The sequence below is a fragment of the Oncorhynchus clarkii genome, chromosome 24 (assembly GCF_045791955.1).
Source record: "Oncorhynchus clarkii lewisi isolate Uvic-CL-2024 chromosome 24, UVic_Ocla_1.0, whole genome shotgun sequence".
NCBI lineage: Eukaryota > Metazoa > Chordata > Actinopteri > Salmoniformes > Salmonidae > Oncorhynchus > Oncorhynchus clarkii.
Window position 1 is genome coordinate 27,599,420 of NC_092170.1, and position 15,455 is coordinate 27,614,874.

A 15,455-nucleotide genomic window follows, 5' to 3' on the forward strand; every position below is an offset into this window, starting at 1 on the left:
AGAGCGTTGGACTAGTAACCGAAAGGTTGCAAGTTCGAATCCCCAAGCTGACAAGGTACAAATCTGTCGTTCTGCCCCTGAACAGGCAGTTAACCCACTAGGCCGTCATTGAAAATAAGAATTTGTTCTTAACTGACTTGCCTAGTAAAATAAAGGTAAAATGCTATGACACAAACTGTTGACTAGCCTAGCTAAAGCTTAGTCTCTTACCTTTCGACCGAAGATTACTTTTATGGACTGGATGAGGCAACAAGGTTTTTCATCCTTGAGGCCATCTCGGAAAAACATCCGATATCAATAATTTTTCTGCCTTTCTCTTTCATGAACGACCCTATAATTCAATATCTACATATAGTTCTCTTTCGGGCCTGACATCATTAATAGTATTATTTATTAATAGCATTCTAGCTACATTATTAGCCGAGTTGTGGCTGGATAAAGCTACCTCTTTTCATTTATTTTATTTCAGCTTTATTTAACCAGGTAGGTCAGTTCCAATCTATGGCCGGCTTGAGTGAGAGGAAGAGAGCTACGTGCATTACATTTTTTTCCGGAGAAAACACAATCATGTGATCAGGTCTAATGAGGTTTCACAGTGAAAGAAAAAGAAGGCTGGCCCAGGCCTACCAAGCGTTACCCAATTAGGTTGAAGGGTGGGTTGGTAGCATTGCCTTTAAACTTGGGTCAAATGTTTCGGGTAGCCTTCCACAAGCTTCCCACAATAAGTTGGGTGAATTTTGGTCCATTCCTCCTGACAGAGCTGGTCTAACTGAGTCAGGTTTGTAGGCCACCTTGCTCGCACACGCTTTTTCAGTTCTGCCCACAATTTTTCTATAGGATTGAGGTCAGGACCTTTGTGATGGCCACTCCCTTGACTTTGTTGTTGTTAGCCATTTTGCCACAACTTTGGAGGTATGCTTGGGTCATTGTCCATTTGGATGACCCATTTGCAACCAAGCTTTAACTTCCTTGAAATACATCCACAGGTACACCTCCAATTGACTCAAATTGTGTCAATTAGCCTATCATCCATGACATAATTTTCTGGAATTTTCCAAGCTGTTTAAAGGCACTGTCAACTTAGTGTATGTAAACTTCTGACCCACTGGAATTGTGATACAGTGAATTATAAGTGAAATAATCTGTCTGTAAACAATTCTTGGAAAAATTACTTGTGTCATGCACAAAGTAGATGTCCTAACCGACTTGACAAAACTATAGTTTGTTAACTAGAAATTTGGAGTGGTTTGGAGTGGTTGAAAAACAAGTTTTAATGACTCCAACATAAGTGTATGTAAACTTCCGACTTCAACTGTATGTGACACCGTACGTGATTTTCGGGGACCACTTTTGACGCATGTGCGCTACTTTCAGAAAAACTGTCAAAAAAGTATCCAAAATTTCTGGTAGCATCTTTAAATTAAATATTGTCCTGTTCCCTAATTGAAATGTCACACTGTTCCCTGTGTGACTCTGTGTCTGTCTGTCTCAGTTCTGGATGTCTGCTCTGGCCATGACCATGCCTGTGCCCTGTGGAGCCTTCATGCCCGTCTTCGTCATTGGTAAGAATTGTGTGCGAATGTGTGTGTTTCAACAATAATGGTAACCCTGTGGATATGCTATTCAGTCTTGTGAGTGTCTGTGTACCAATATGTTACTTTCTCATTAACAATGTGTGTGTGTGTTCTAGGGGCAGCGTTTGGCCGTCTGGTCGGGGAAAGCATGGCCGCCTGGTTCCCTGATGGCGTCCACTCTGATGGCACCATCTACCCCATAGAGCCAGGAGTGTACGCAGCCGTAGGTGAGTTACTGTAGAAATATACACACAAAGACTAAGTTTGGTACAGATAGACGAGATTATCAATACCTATTTAAGACTAGACACAACTAGGCACCATTATTGTAACAATTAGGTAGTGCAAAGACAGATAAAGCAAGAAAGCCCTTTATGTCACAGACAAAAACAATATGATGTCCCCTTTGGTAAGATGCATCTTAAAGGAAAACTCCACCAAAAACAATATTTTTGTATTTGTTTCATTAGTCAATTGCTTGCCAGCAATCAAGCTTTCAAGATATGTAACTTTCAAAGTACAGAAATCAAATTGCATCATACGTGGATGATTTCTGTATTTTGAAAGTTTCAAATCTTGAAAGCTTGATTGCTGACAATAATTTTTTTTTTGGACTATATCAACAATTGACTAATGAAACAAATACAAAAATATCGTTTTTGGTGGAGTTTTTCTTTAACGTTGTTGCTATGAGTGATTCTGTTAGCGTTGTTGTTCAGTGTTGGGGTTGATGTCATCTGTGTTTGTGTCTAATGGGTGCTGATGTTCACTCACCTCAGCTTTCTGTCTCTCTCTGATGAGCCTTCTTTCATCTCAGCATGGCTAGATTTGCCATCTCTCTCTCTTTCTCTCAGTTGCTCTCTCTCCCTTTTTCTCATTCTCTCACTCTCTTGCTCTCTCACGCCCTCTCTCCTCCCTCCTAATAAAGTTAGGAATAATCAACCTTACCTCCCTCCCCTCTATCTCTGCACCCCCCCTCCCACCCACTCTCTCAACTACTTATTTTTTCTCATTTTATCCACTCATCTCTTTTTCGCTTTAATAACGGTTCTTAAATTTAAAAAAATGTGTGAGGTACAATGTAATCTCAATCCAACCCCTGTCTCTACCTACCATCTCCTTCCCTCCCCTCTCATCCCTCCCTACTCACTTTGTTGCTCCAGTATTATTGATGAATGCTCAGTATAGAGTTGAGTTGAAGAGAAGTATGATTACACTGATATTGCTTTTACTACTTTAGTCATGTCAATGGACAGTAACCTGTATGGACACTAACGGGTACAGTAACCTGTACCCATTCCCTCCTCTCCTCTGTTCTTCTCTTCTCCTCCTCTCCCCTCTCCTCTCCTCTGTTCTTCTCTTCTCCTCCTTCCCCTCTCCTCTGTTCTTCTCTTCTCCTCTCCTCTGTTCTTCTCTTCTCCTCCTCTCCCCTCTCCTCTCCTCTGTTCTTCTCTTCTCCTCCTCTCCCCTCTCCTCTCCTCTTCTCCTCCTCTCCCCTCTCCTCTCCTCTGTTCTTCTCTTCTCCTCCTCTCTCCTCTCCTCTGTTCTTCTCTTCTCCTCCTCTCCCCTCTCCTCTGTTCTTCTCTTCTCCTCCTCTCCCCTCTCATCTGTTCTTCTCTTCTCCTCCTCTCTCCTCTCCTCTGTTCTTCTCTTCTCCTCCTCTCCCCTCTCCTCTCCTCTGTTCTTCTCTCCTCCTCTCCCCTCTCCTCTGTTCTTCTCTTCTCCTCCTCTCCCCTCTCCTCTGTTCTTCTCTTCTCCTCCTCTCCCCTCTCCTCCCAGGTGCGGCGGCCCTGTCTGGAGCAGTCACTCACACAGTGTCGACGGCAGTTGTTGTGTTTGAGCTGACGGGTCAGATCAGCCACATCCTGCCGGTGATGATAGCGGTGATACTGGCCAACGCCGTGGCCCAGTCCCTCCAGCCCTCGCTATATGACTCCCTCATCATGATCAAGAAACTACCCTACCTCCCTGAACTGGGCTGGGGACACCACGAGTATGTAGGACTACACCTATCTGTCCCTATATCTATCAACAGCACCCCTGGAGCAAATTAGGGTTAAGTGCCTTGCTCAAGGATAAATCAACAGATTTTTCACATTGTCAGCCCTGGTATTTGAAACAGCAAGCTTTCATTTACTGGCCCATCACTCTAACCACTACGCTACCTGAGGGTTAACCTTTTGTTCCCATTTTCTAACAGTCATCACTCACAAGCTATGTTTCCATTAACTTGTCCGATTATTTTTGGTCGACATTTAGAAAGTTTGCTCAGAAAATCGATGTGACATTTGCCTGCTACAGTGCATTTCCATTGAACTATCTTTTGTTCAAAAAACAGCTGGACGTGAAGACGTCACAAGTTTTTCACAAAACCCTTTGAATAATGAAGTGGTTGAAGTGTTTCCGTTACCCATTTAGACAAACTGCGCATTGAATAAATTGGTGACTGCCTGTATGCCCTCCCACCTATCTGTTTCACGTCTCAGGTAGTCCGCAAACACCAGCATGGATAGAATGCATTCATTTACTAATATTTGCCATATTCTAATAATTCTCATGTCCCAACATATTGCCACGGTGAAACTTGCACTCCTGTAGGCCTAGATCTGAAATAATTGGATGGTGAAACTTGCACTCCTGTAGGCCTAGATCTGAAATAATTGGATGGTGAAACTTGCACTCCTGTAGGCCTAGATCTGAAATAATTGGATGGAGAAACTTGCACTCCTGTAGACCTAGATCTGAAATAATTGGATGGAGAAACTTGCACTCCTGTAGGCCTAGATCTGAAATAATTGGATGGTGAAACTTTCCAGACAACCATAAAAGCAAGGTGAAGCAATTCAGTCATTCTTGAGTCAGGACAATCCATGTCCTGCAAAGAAACATTATTTTGTATTGTTAAACAATATATTTTGCTAGCAGTATGCCTTTAGAATGAAATGTGGAGTTGTATAGCTACTTGATGACAAAACATGCGTACCTTCAAAATGATTTGGAAATCATAATTTATTACAAAAACATAGATTCCATCATTTCTCACAATAAAGAAAGTTTGGCAAAATAACCCCCCCCCCTTCCGTTGAACAGTTACAAATGTTGTCGATCTCTAGAACATTTCTTCTTTTGTGACATGGAGTCAATGGAAAACTGTACTGACTGTATGGGTGGTGCTAATACCCCCTCCCTCTCTTCCACACCTCCTCTCGTCATCCCTCTCTCCCATCGTCCTTCAGGAAGTATAATATTTGTGTGGAGGACATCATGATCAGGGATGTGATGTACATCACCCTCAACTGCTGCTACAGAGACCTGCATGATGTACTGCTGACTGGACACCTCAAGACCCTAGCCCTGCTCGAGTCCAGTGGTGAGACACACGCCCACAAACACACACACATTACACACTAATACTTTACAGATGCAGACACGCATACACACACATTATAGACACTACAGAACATTTTCAGTCAAATAAATGCTCCCCCACACACACATTCAAGTTATGTATTCTTATGCCAAGTCTGTTGTAATTGTGAAGCGATGCCAAAGCAATTAGCTGGGGCATTTAACCAAGATATAATAAGCAAATTCCACACACAAAGGCAATTATTTAAAATAAACAAACATACCCCCTCATACACACTGTACTGTAGTACACACACACACACATACACACACACAGACTCCTGGCTGTTCTCAGTTACATCACTCACCATGTTGTTGTGATTCGTTAGGAGTCCACTGCAGTCTGCACATTAACTACTGTTCTAAAATACCTCTTCTCCTCTCTTCCATCCCATCTTCCCACTCTGTCCTCCCCCTCCTCTCTCACTCTAATATCCTGGCCCCTCTCTCTCCACTTCTCCTCTCTTCCATCATTCTTCTTCTCCTCTGCCCATCATCTCTGTCCTCTCTTCACTCCCGCCTTACTTTTTCTCCCTCTCCACCTCTACCCCCTCGTCCCCCCCTCAGAGTCAATGATCCTGCTGGGTTCTATTGAGCGTGCCCAGATCCAGGCCCTCCTGTCCCTACAGCTAGGCCGGCCACGGAGGCTGAAGTACCTGAGAGACCGGGCCACAGCTGAGAAGCGCCTGTCGGTGGTCTCCCACCCGGGCAGCGAGGACGGCTCCACCATGGTCAACCAGGAGGTCCACTTCCAGGTCAATAAGGTAAAAGTACAAATACATCTGTATAAGATGTGGTGCTTACCCTCAGTCTTGAAGTCTGGATCAGTGAAGGAGGGTAAGAGAACCTAGGCACTTTTCATAGTGAAAGGGGAAATAAAACGATATGAAATTCTTCTAACCTCATGGTTGATAAAGGTTGTATCTGTGAGAGAAAGAGTTTTAACAAGCCTTTACTGTCCCATCAGTAAGAGGTCAGGAGAGAGAGACAGACAGAGGGAGAGAGAGAGTCCTGGGGCTCTGTTCACAAACACAGAAAGACCCCACAGGAGAGCAACACAATTACACCCGACCAAATCAGGAGAAAACAAATAGAGAATTACTTGACACATTGGAAAGAATTAACAAAGAGCAAACTAAAATGCTATTTGGCCCTAAACAGAGAGTACACAGTGGCAGAATACCTGACCACTGTGACTGGCCCAAACTTAAGGAAAGCTTTGACTATGTACAGACTCAGTGAGCATAGCCTTGCAATTGAGAAAGGCTGCCGTAGGCAGACCTGGCTCTGAAGAGAAAACAGGCTATGTGCACACTGCCCACCAAATGAGGTGGAAACTGAGCTGCACTTCCACTGGCAACCAGTGAAGAACAAACACCATTGTAAATACAACCCATATTTATGTTGATTTATTTTCCCTTTTGTACTTTAACCATTTGCACATCGTTACAACACTGTATATTAAATGTACATAATATCACATTTGTAATGTCTTTATTCTTTTGGAACTTCTATGAGTGTAATGTTTACTATCTACTTCACTTCCTTTGGCAGTGTTAACATATGTTTCCCATGCCAATAAAGCCCCTTCAATTGAAATTAATTTAGACAGAGACAGAGAGAGAGAGAGACAGACAGAGAAAGAAAGAAACAGACAGAGAACTAGAAACAGACAGAGATAGAGAGAAAGAAACAAACGAGAGAGAGAGAGACAGACAGACAGAGAACGAGAAACAGACAGAGATAGAGAAAGAAACAAACAAGAGAGAGAGAGAGAGAGAGACAGACAGACAGAGAACGAGAAACAGACTGAGATAGAGAGAGAAACAAACAAACAAGAGAGAGAGACAGACAGAGAGAGCGAGAGAAAGAAACAAACAAGAGAGAGAGATAGACAGAGAACAAGAAACAGACAGAGATAGAGAGAGAAAGAAACAAACAAAGAGAGAGAGGGACAGACAGAACGAGAAACAGACAGAGATAGAGAGAGAACGAGAAACAGACAGAGAACGAGAAACAGACAGAGATAGAGAGAGAAACAAACAAACAAGAGAGAGGGGGACAGACAGATAACGAGAAACAGACAGAGATAGAGAGAGAAACAAACAAATAAGAGAGAGAGACAGACAGACAGAGAACAAGAAACAGACAGAGATAGAGAGAGAAAGAAACAGACAGAGATAGAGAGAGAAAGAAACAAACGAGAGAGAGAGAGAGAGAGAGAGAGACAGACAGAGAAAGAGAGAGAAAGAAACAAACAAGAGAGAGAGAGACAGACATAGAACGAGAAACAGACAGAGATAGAGAGAGAAACAAACAAACAAGAGAGAGAGAGAGAGACAGACAGAGAACGAGAAACAGACTGAGATAGAGAGAGAAAGAAACAAACAAGAGAGAGAAACAGACAGACAGAGAACGAGAAACAGACAGAGCGCCGCTCCAGAATCTCACATAACTGTTCAATTTGATTGAGATCTGATGACTGAGACGCACAGGCACACACACACACACACAAACACACCCTTTAAACCCCCTATGCTACTTTGAGACCATTCTATCAAAGTCACTGAGATCTCTTCTAGTCATTGTAGTCAAAATAATGGGCAATTGGGAATTTTTAAATATGACCATAAGCACAATGGGATGTTAACTGCTTAATTAACTCAGGAACCACACCTGTGTGGAAGCACCTTTCAATATACTTTGCATCCCTCATTTACTCAAGTGTTTCCTTTATTTAGGCAACAGGTACAGCATGAACTGTACTATTGATTATATGTATTCAGAGTGTATTCATAGGTTGCACCATCGTGAATTGGTCGCGTCATGCCATTGTTATGAACGTTCTTCAGCCATCCTCTGCCGCCCAGTCATTCTGGACAGAGGCTAACTACTATTTTGTCAAAATTACACTATAGTGCCTAAAAATATGATGACATTGCTAAAGTAATCAAATATTTAGTAGGAAACAACTTTATCAGCATTATCATGCCGTCAAATTTACTTTAGACAGATGGCAATGTTGTCATTAGCTTGCTAAGTTCATCATAAAATAGCTAGCAATGCTAACGTTAGATAGCTACAATCTGGTGGCCTCTCAGTTAATCTGGCGACATCAAAATGATGACAAAAGGTTTTCCTACTAATTATTTTCCTCCTTTTGAATGTCATAGTATTTCCAAGCCACTGGAGTGCACTTCTGAGGAAATCTTAATTCGCTCTCATTGACAATGCATTGAGTAGAATGCTCAGTCAGGCATCAGTCCCAAACAAATGTTCAAAACAATATTGTGACGAAACATGCAACCCATGAATAGTAACGTGTGTGTGTGTGTGTGTGTGTGTGTGTAGATCTCCACAGAGGAGACTTCCCTCAGTTCCACCCCTACCCCCTCCATGAAGCCACTGAAGCCGGCCCTGAAGAGACCCTCTGTGGTGGACTGCCCTACTGAGATACCCATGCCCACAAGTAAGAGCAAACACACACAGAGGAACTTGTATTACCAACATCAATGGTCTCTATCTCTCCTTCCATGTCTCTCAAATAATTGTATTTAATTTATTTTTTATTCCGAAAGGGTCCTAAAATTCTAAATCAAATAGCTAAATGATCAATAGTATGACCATCTTAAAACAATTCCATAAGTCAGTTTAGAACCCCCCTCAACTGCTTAGACTTTTGCAAATTATTAAACAACTAAGTACGTTTTGAATTACGTAGAGCTTCTTCAATAGTCTCTCTCTCTCCCTTTCTCAGGTCCACAGGACCACTCAGGCAGCACCTTAAAGAACCTCTTCCGTGTCAGACCTGATATAGAAGGCCTGGAGGTGAGACACCCGTCAGAAAACACACACACTCCTACCTCCTTTACAAACTCTCCCTCTTCTAGAAGTTCACGGTCAATCACTCTCCAATACATAATCACTTCCTGTTCAATCTCTCTGAGTTACACTTCCAACTCAAGCCTCCACACCTCCACTTAGGTTAGGCATTACTTTTTTCAGAGTTGGGGGTACATTTGCCCAGCGTGGCAGAGATGTTGTGTTAACGTTGTTCTTGTCTTTGGCTGCTGGAAGAACAACAATGTCAACATCAACATAAAGGGCACTGCATCGAGCTCTGCGTCTCCTGAGTTTAGGAGGCCACCCAAGCGCGTCAGGATATCCGTTGTGGTAAGAACGCTGGGCATGCCCCAGGAAACTGCCCAGCAACTGGTCAGCCATCCAATCAACCATTCGCCTCCGCTGCAGGGCTAATCCATGCCTGTGGACTTTGATCTGTGCCGAGCTGAGCCTTGCCGATCTGTGCCATCAGGACAAATGTGTTGAATGCCCTCCTCCCTGTCTGTGAACTCTTACTGCTCTCTGACACATAGTCCTCCTCTTCTGTTAGGTAGTTTTAACTCTGACCTCATTGTCAGAATGCAAACTGATTGGTCAAGAAGTCAGTAGTGGTCAAGAAGTCAGTCGTGGAGAACTCAACCGCCTCTCTAGCTATGACACCCTAAACCCCAAAAGACTACAAACCGTGTCTATGTGGTCCAAACCTGGTCTTTCCATGGTCCGGGTGGTGTGTTTAAGCTGCGGGCAACTTAAGGGACGTCGCAGTTCAACCAAAGCATGCTGCTACGCTGTCTATCATCAGCCATGTCATTAGAGGCGTCCAATCAGTGACCTTCTCCTGGTTTGTGGGTGGGGCCCGCCCCGGGTGGGGCCCGCCCCTCCACAGAACCAAACTCCTCCCCTTTTCATCTTCTATAGTCGTTCATACCACTTGCCATGAAAACATATGTCATACTGAAGATGGAGGGAAGGGAGGGGGTGGGGGGGGGGGTTTCCATGCATGTCTATCTATGGAGGACAACAGAAATCATAAGAACATCCTGTTGGTAAGACGGGCAGTTCTTATCCTCCTGTCCAATGACAAAGCAATTACACTTACAACCACCAAGGAACCCATAATGCATGAGAGGAGGAATTATTTGAAGTGTCTGGAAAATGACACCATAAATCATGATACGCTGTCTAATTACCAACGCTGCTACGCTCAAACAGCCATTCATGTCCATCAATGAAACAACTGCCCAATTCTGAATTAAGAATGATGATTACAACATATACAACATAACACTTTGTATGTACCCCCCTGACAAAATATAAAATTGTAATTGTGTTACTCATAAATAGTCAAGAGAACAGCAATCTGGAAATGAAATAGTTCAAGGTTTTATGTCATTAAACATTGATTTTATTTAATATCCATAGACTACATGTATGACACATCCATATCATAAAAGCATCCATTTATCATATAGCTAGATTATAGAAATAAAACCTTGAACCATTTATCGCTTGGTGTGTGTTTGCAGTGTAAGTGTGTTGATCTGTTTCCTGTCCCTCTCCTCTCAGGATGACTTCGATGTGGATGATGACATGACCATCAGAGAGGTGAGACCCTACACTTTCTCTCCCTCTTTCTCCCTTTTCTCTCAGGATGTATCAGTGCTGTCTGTCTATGCTACAGTGTATTTACTGGTTATCAGGGGAATAATTAGTCACTGTGTATGAATAGCCTTATCAAAGCTGGAATCTCTATGGGCATCTATTATCTCTGCACCAGGGACCACAGCCAGACACTGTGTAGCCACATAAAAGAGGAAACCACCTAGGTTTAAAGAAAGTGGAGTTTGGATAGGGATTGAGATTAGGGTTGATGTTTGGGTAGGGATTTAAATTAGCGATCGGGTTTGCAAAGTGATTTGGTTGGTATCAGGAATGATTGGATTTTAGATTAATGCAGAAATTATTGGTGGTACCTCAATTGAAATATTCGGAGATTTTTTCACTGCATTCGATAATCTATCATTTCTTTAATCTCACGTTTCCGTTTCAACTACTACCATGCTTATTATGCATATCACTCTCATATTTGCTCAACTATTAGCATTTAGATATGCAGAAGCCCATATACAGTGCCTTGCGAAAGTATTCGGCCCCCTTGAACTTTGCGAACTTTTGCCACATTTCAGGCTTCAAACATAAAGATATAAAACTGGGCGTGCAAAATTATTCAGCCCCCTTAAGTTAATACTTTGTAGCGCCACCTTTTGCTGCGATTACAGCTGTAAGTCGCTTGGGGTATGTCTCTATCAGTTTTGCACATCGAGAGACTGAAATTTTTTCCCATTCCTCCTTGCAAAACAGCTCGAGCTCAGTGAGGTTGGATGGAGAGCATTTGTGAACAGCAGTTTTCAGTTCTTTCCACAGATTCTCGATTGGATTCAGGTCTGGACTTTGACTTGGCCATTCTAACACCTGGATATGTTTATTTTTGAACCATTCCATTGTAGATTTTGCTTTATGTTTTGGATCATTGTCTTGTTGGAAGACAAATCTCCGTCCCAGTCTCAGGTCTTTTGCAGACTCCATCAGGTTTTCTTCCAGAATGGTCCTGTATTTGGCTCCATCCATCTTCCCATCAATTTTAACCATCTTCCCTGTCCCTGCTGAAGAAAAGCAGGCCCAAACCATGATGCTGCCACCACCATGTTTGACAGTGAGGATGGTGTGTTCAGGGTGATGAGCTGTGTTGCTTTTACGCCAAACATAACGTCTTGCATTGTTGCCAAAAAGTTCAATTTTGGTTTCATCTGACCAGAGCACCTTCTTCCACATGTTTGGTGTGTCTCCCAGGTGGCTTGTGGCAAACTTTAAACTACACTTTTTATGGATATCTTTAAGAAATGGCTTTCTTCTTGCCACTCTTCCATAAAGGCCAGATTTGTGCAATATACGACTGATTGTTGTCCTATGGACAGAGTCTCCCACCTCAGCTGTAGATCTCTGCAGTTCATCCAGAGTGATCATGGGCCTCTTGGCTGCATCTCTGATCAGTCTTCTCCTTGTATGAGCTGAAAGTTTAGAGGGACGGCCAGGTCTTGGTAGATTTGCAGTGGTCTGATACTCCTTCCATTTCAATATTATCGCTTGCACAGTGCTCCTTGGGATGTTTAAAGCTTGGGAAATATTTTTGTATCCAAATCCGGCTTTAAACTTCTTCACAACAGTATCTCGGACCTGCCTGGTGTGTTCCTTGTTCTTCATGATGCTCTCTGCGCTTTTAACGGACCTCTGAGACTATCACAGTGCAGGTGCATTTATACGGAGACTTGATTACACACAGGTGGATTGTATTTATCATCATTAGTCATTTAGGTCAACATTGGATCATTCAGAGATCCTCACTGAACTTCTGGAGAGAGTTTGCTGCACAGAAAGTAAAGGGGCTGAATAATTTTGCACGCCCAATTTTTCAGTTTTTGATTTGTTAAAAAAGTTTGAAATATCCAATAAATGTCGTTCAACTTCATGATTGTGTCCCACTTGTTGTTGATTCTTAACAAAAAAATACAGTTTTATATCTTTATGTTTGAAGCCTGAAATGTGGCAAAAGGTCGCAAAGTTCAAGGGGGCCAAATACTTTCGCAAGGCACTGTAGGTAACAATCACTGGAGTTTAATGTCTATTCCAAAAGGAATGATTCTGTCTTCTTAAATATTAATGAATGCCCCACAAAAAAACTTTTTTCAACGAAATACGATGTTTACCCATGTTGCACAACGATTGACGTCAATAAATCATGGTTTTAGTCAAAGTATGATATATTTGGGCTTGAAGAGACGAATCCGGAAAGCCCATTTCGTGCAAATCGTTGTGAATGTAGTATCTTTTCCTATGATATGATGAAGAAATGATTTTCAGCCTACGTTTAATTTCAGCACTGGGTTTTATTTGAATGTTGCCACCCAGCAGCATGACATAGTTTATTAATCAGAAACATCTGCAGTTATTCGTCTTTGTGACTGAGATGAGAAACAGCCTTGTGTCCACTTGGCCGCCTGAGCCGTTTTATTAATGGTCTGAGATAGCCTTTTACAAAGCCACTTCCCCCGTCGCCCCCAGATGAATGGTTTTGACCACTAAAGTTTTGCTTCACTAGACGCTCCACTGCTTTGATTGGTGTGAAGTTAGCTGGAAACCACAAGTGTTTATCCAGGTAATGAAAAGGCACCCGCAAAATAAAATGTATCTGTCATGTCATCTGCGGAGTACATGATCATTTCACTTCCCCTGTGAGCCATGAGCACCGGTTGATTTGGCTTTGCTGTACCGCAGCCTGCCAGCAGTCTACTTACCAAGGGTTGCACCGTGTCCATTACAATGTAGAAAACGCATATCAGCTATCTTTCAATGGTTATCATTTCAATGGTTATCAACATATAACACTAATTAGCTAAATAAGGTAAACTAGCATGTTAGCCAGCTACACAGACAGGTGTCAATGCCCTATTTGTTGACGTTTATCAACTCCATGTGGAAATTCCCACATCCAGTTTGTGAATATGTACAAGTAGGCTTCGTCATTCTTTGGAGGAGGAACCTAAACATGGATTTCCTCTCTGGGACTGGAAATTACGTTTAAATAGTGGAGGCAACTTCCTCGTGAGTCCTTTTAAGGAATTGAAGATAAAAGCCATAGCCGTTCTTTCTCACCATGGATGTAAAGACCATTTAAATATTCTATACGTCTAGTAGGGCTGTGACGATCATGGGATTTTGGATGACGATAACTGGCCAGCCAAATGACCGCTGTCACCGTAATAACTGTTCGAATAGCATTTTAAAACATGAATAGAATGAAGAGAACAGGTGTCCACCCATTCAAGTCAATGCCAGCATAATGGGTGGACTGGCAGTCATTGCTAGCGTACCCATCAGACCTGTTAGGTTCTTATTTTTCAGAGTAAATAACTCACGGACACTAGAGAAGCTTTAACCAAGTTTAATCATTCCCAAGGGTTCTGTACAGCTGAAATCAGACGGCCAAACATTTCAGACATCAGAGTTTATATACATTCTACTTAAGACACTCCTCTTCCTTACAGTTTATGGCTCCACAGGAAAGAAGGTAACCAGATAGCAACCCTGATTACTCCCTTATCTGACCCACAGATATCCATCTGTCTTCCCTATATCAACACATCGCTCTCTTCTCCTCCATCAAACACGTTCCAAAGCCTTCTGTCTTTCTTCAGAGAACCATTAACTTCTAACATAGTCTCTTTCATTTCCTGTCATTCATTTGCTACCTCAATGATCAAAGTTTAGCCGATTCCAACAGAGCAAAGCAGAAAGGAAAATATTTGCTAAAATATGTGCTGTGCTTTGTTGATTCAGTATGAAAAAAGTATGAAAATGTATGCGCTCACTATCGTAAGTCGCTAAATGACTCAAATGTAAATGTAATTCAACTCCACTAACAATACAAAAAACTACTTTCCTGTGCATGAGCCACATCAGTTAACATCATTTGAATTAACATTCTGCATATATTACAAAGCAAATTATTCCATCACAATACCAGGTAGCCACTGTGAGTGCACCCATGACTACCTGTCAACTTGCCAGGGTTACAGGTTCCAAGCCTGTTCTATTCACCTATTTCTATATGTGCTGCCGCTGAATTGTAGTCATTCTGTCAGCTGTTTGTTAGGAAAAAAATATTCATTTGATCAATTTATTTATTACAGTTATGACATTTACTTTCTGTCCATGACGGTCTTCATCCATAACTGTAGTTTACATGGTTATACGGTAATTGTGCCAGCCCAATGTCTGTGTTTGAGTACTTCCATAATGTTTCTCTCCACTTTCCTCTTTATCCTCCCCGGGTTTGCAGATTGCAGAGTGGGAGGAGAACCAGCTTGACGAGCAGGTGAACTTCGACAACTGCATGATCGACCCCGCCCCCATCCAACTGGTGGAGAACACCTCACTACATAAGGTCTGTCTGTCTTTATTTCTGTCTGTCTGTCTGTCTGTCTGTCTGTCTGTCTGTCTGTCTGTCTGTCTGTCTGTCTTGTCTGTCCTGTCTGTCTCCGTTATACTGCTCAGTTCCCCCTTTTCACTAAATAAATCCAGGATTATTTTGTAAAATGCACTTTGTAGATGGATGTTATTGCTATTGCTATTATAGCCACTGCAGTACAAGCGCACAAACTCACATTTGTGTGTGACTTATGGAAACTGGTGTTTGTTCTCTTGCATCTATCAGTCTGGGTAACGTGTATTCCATGCTGTTTTATGTGTTTGTTTCCTGGAACATTGTGATGGTTAACTCCCATTGCATTAAATATTGAAATAACAACAAGGTTATTCTATTTCCTGTGATTTGGGTTTAGGCTCAAGCTGCTGTCTGTGTGGTTCACTTGAGGTTCTAGCAGCTTACAGTATCAGTAGGGATGTTGTACCTTTCACAACAATCTAGCTCAAACACCCGATTAGGCTAATCAAGGGTGATTACTTTTGATGACTTGCTGATTTACTTCATTAGTTGAATGAGGAAGGAGCTTGTACACCATTCAGCTCTCCAGTGACCACTGAGCTGACTGTTCTAATGCACTAAACTGCTGT

General features: G+C 42.3%; 1 protein-coding gene across 1 annotated transcript in view; it reads left to right on the plus strand.

The window, feature by feature from the left end:
- The window catches only part of LOC139382803 (chloride channel protein 2-like), a 67,581-nt gene that overhangs the window by 48,006 nt on the left and 4,120 nt on the right, over positions 1-15,455 (plus strand). The window contains exons 13-21 of the mRNA XM_071127020.1: positions 1,493-1,562; positions 1,691-1,801; positions 3,354-3,567; positions 4,811-4,944; positions 5,550-5,746; positions 8,334-8,451; positions 8,740-8,810; positions 10,392-10,430; positions 14,722-14,826. Coding sequence (XP_070983121.1) covers positions 1,493-1,562; positions 1,691-1,801; positions 3,354-3,567; positions 4,811-4,944; positions 5,550-5,746; positions 8,334-8,451; positions 8,740-8,810; positions 10,392-10,430; positions 14,722-14,826 — 1,059 coding nt within the window. The remainder of the gene's footprint in view (positions 1-1,492; positions 1,563-1,690; positions 1,802-3,353; positions 3,568-4,810; positions 4,945-5,549; positions 5,747-8,333; positions 8,452-8,739; positions 8,811-10,391; positions 10,431-14,721; positions 14,827-15,455) is intronic.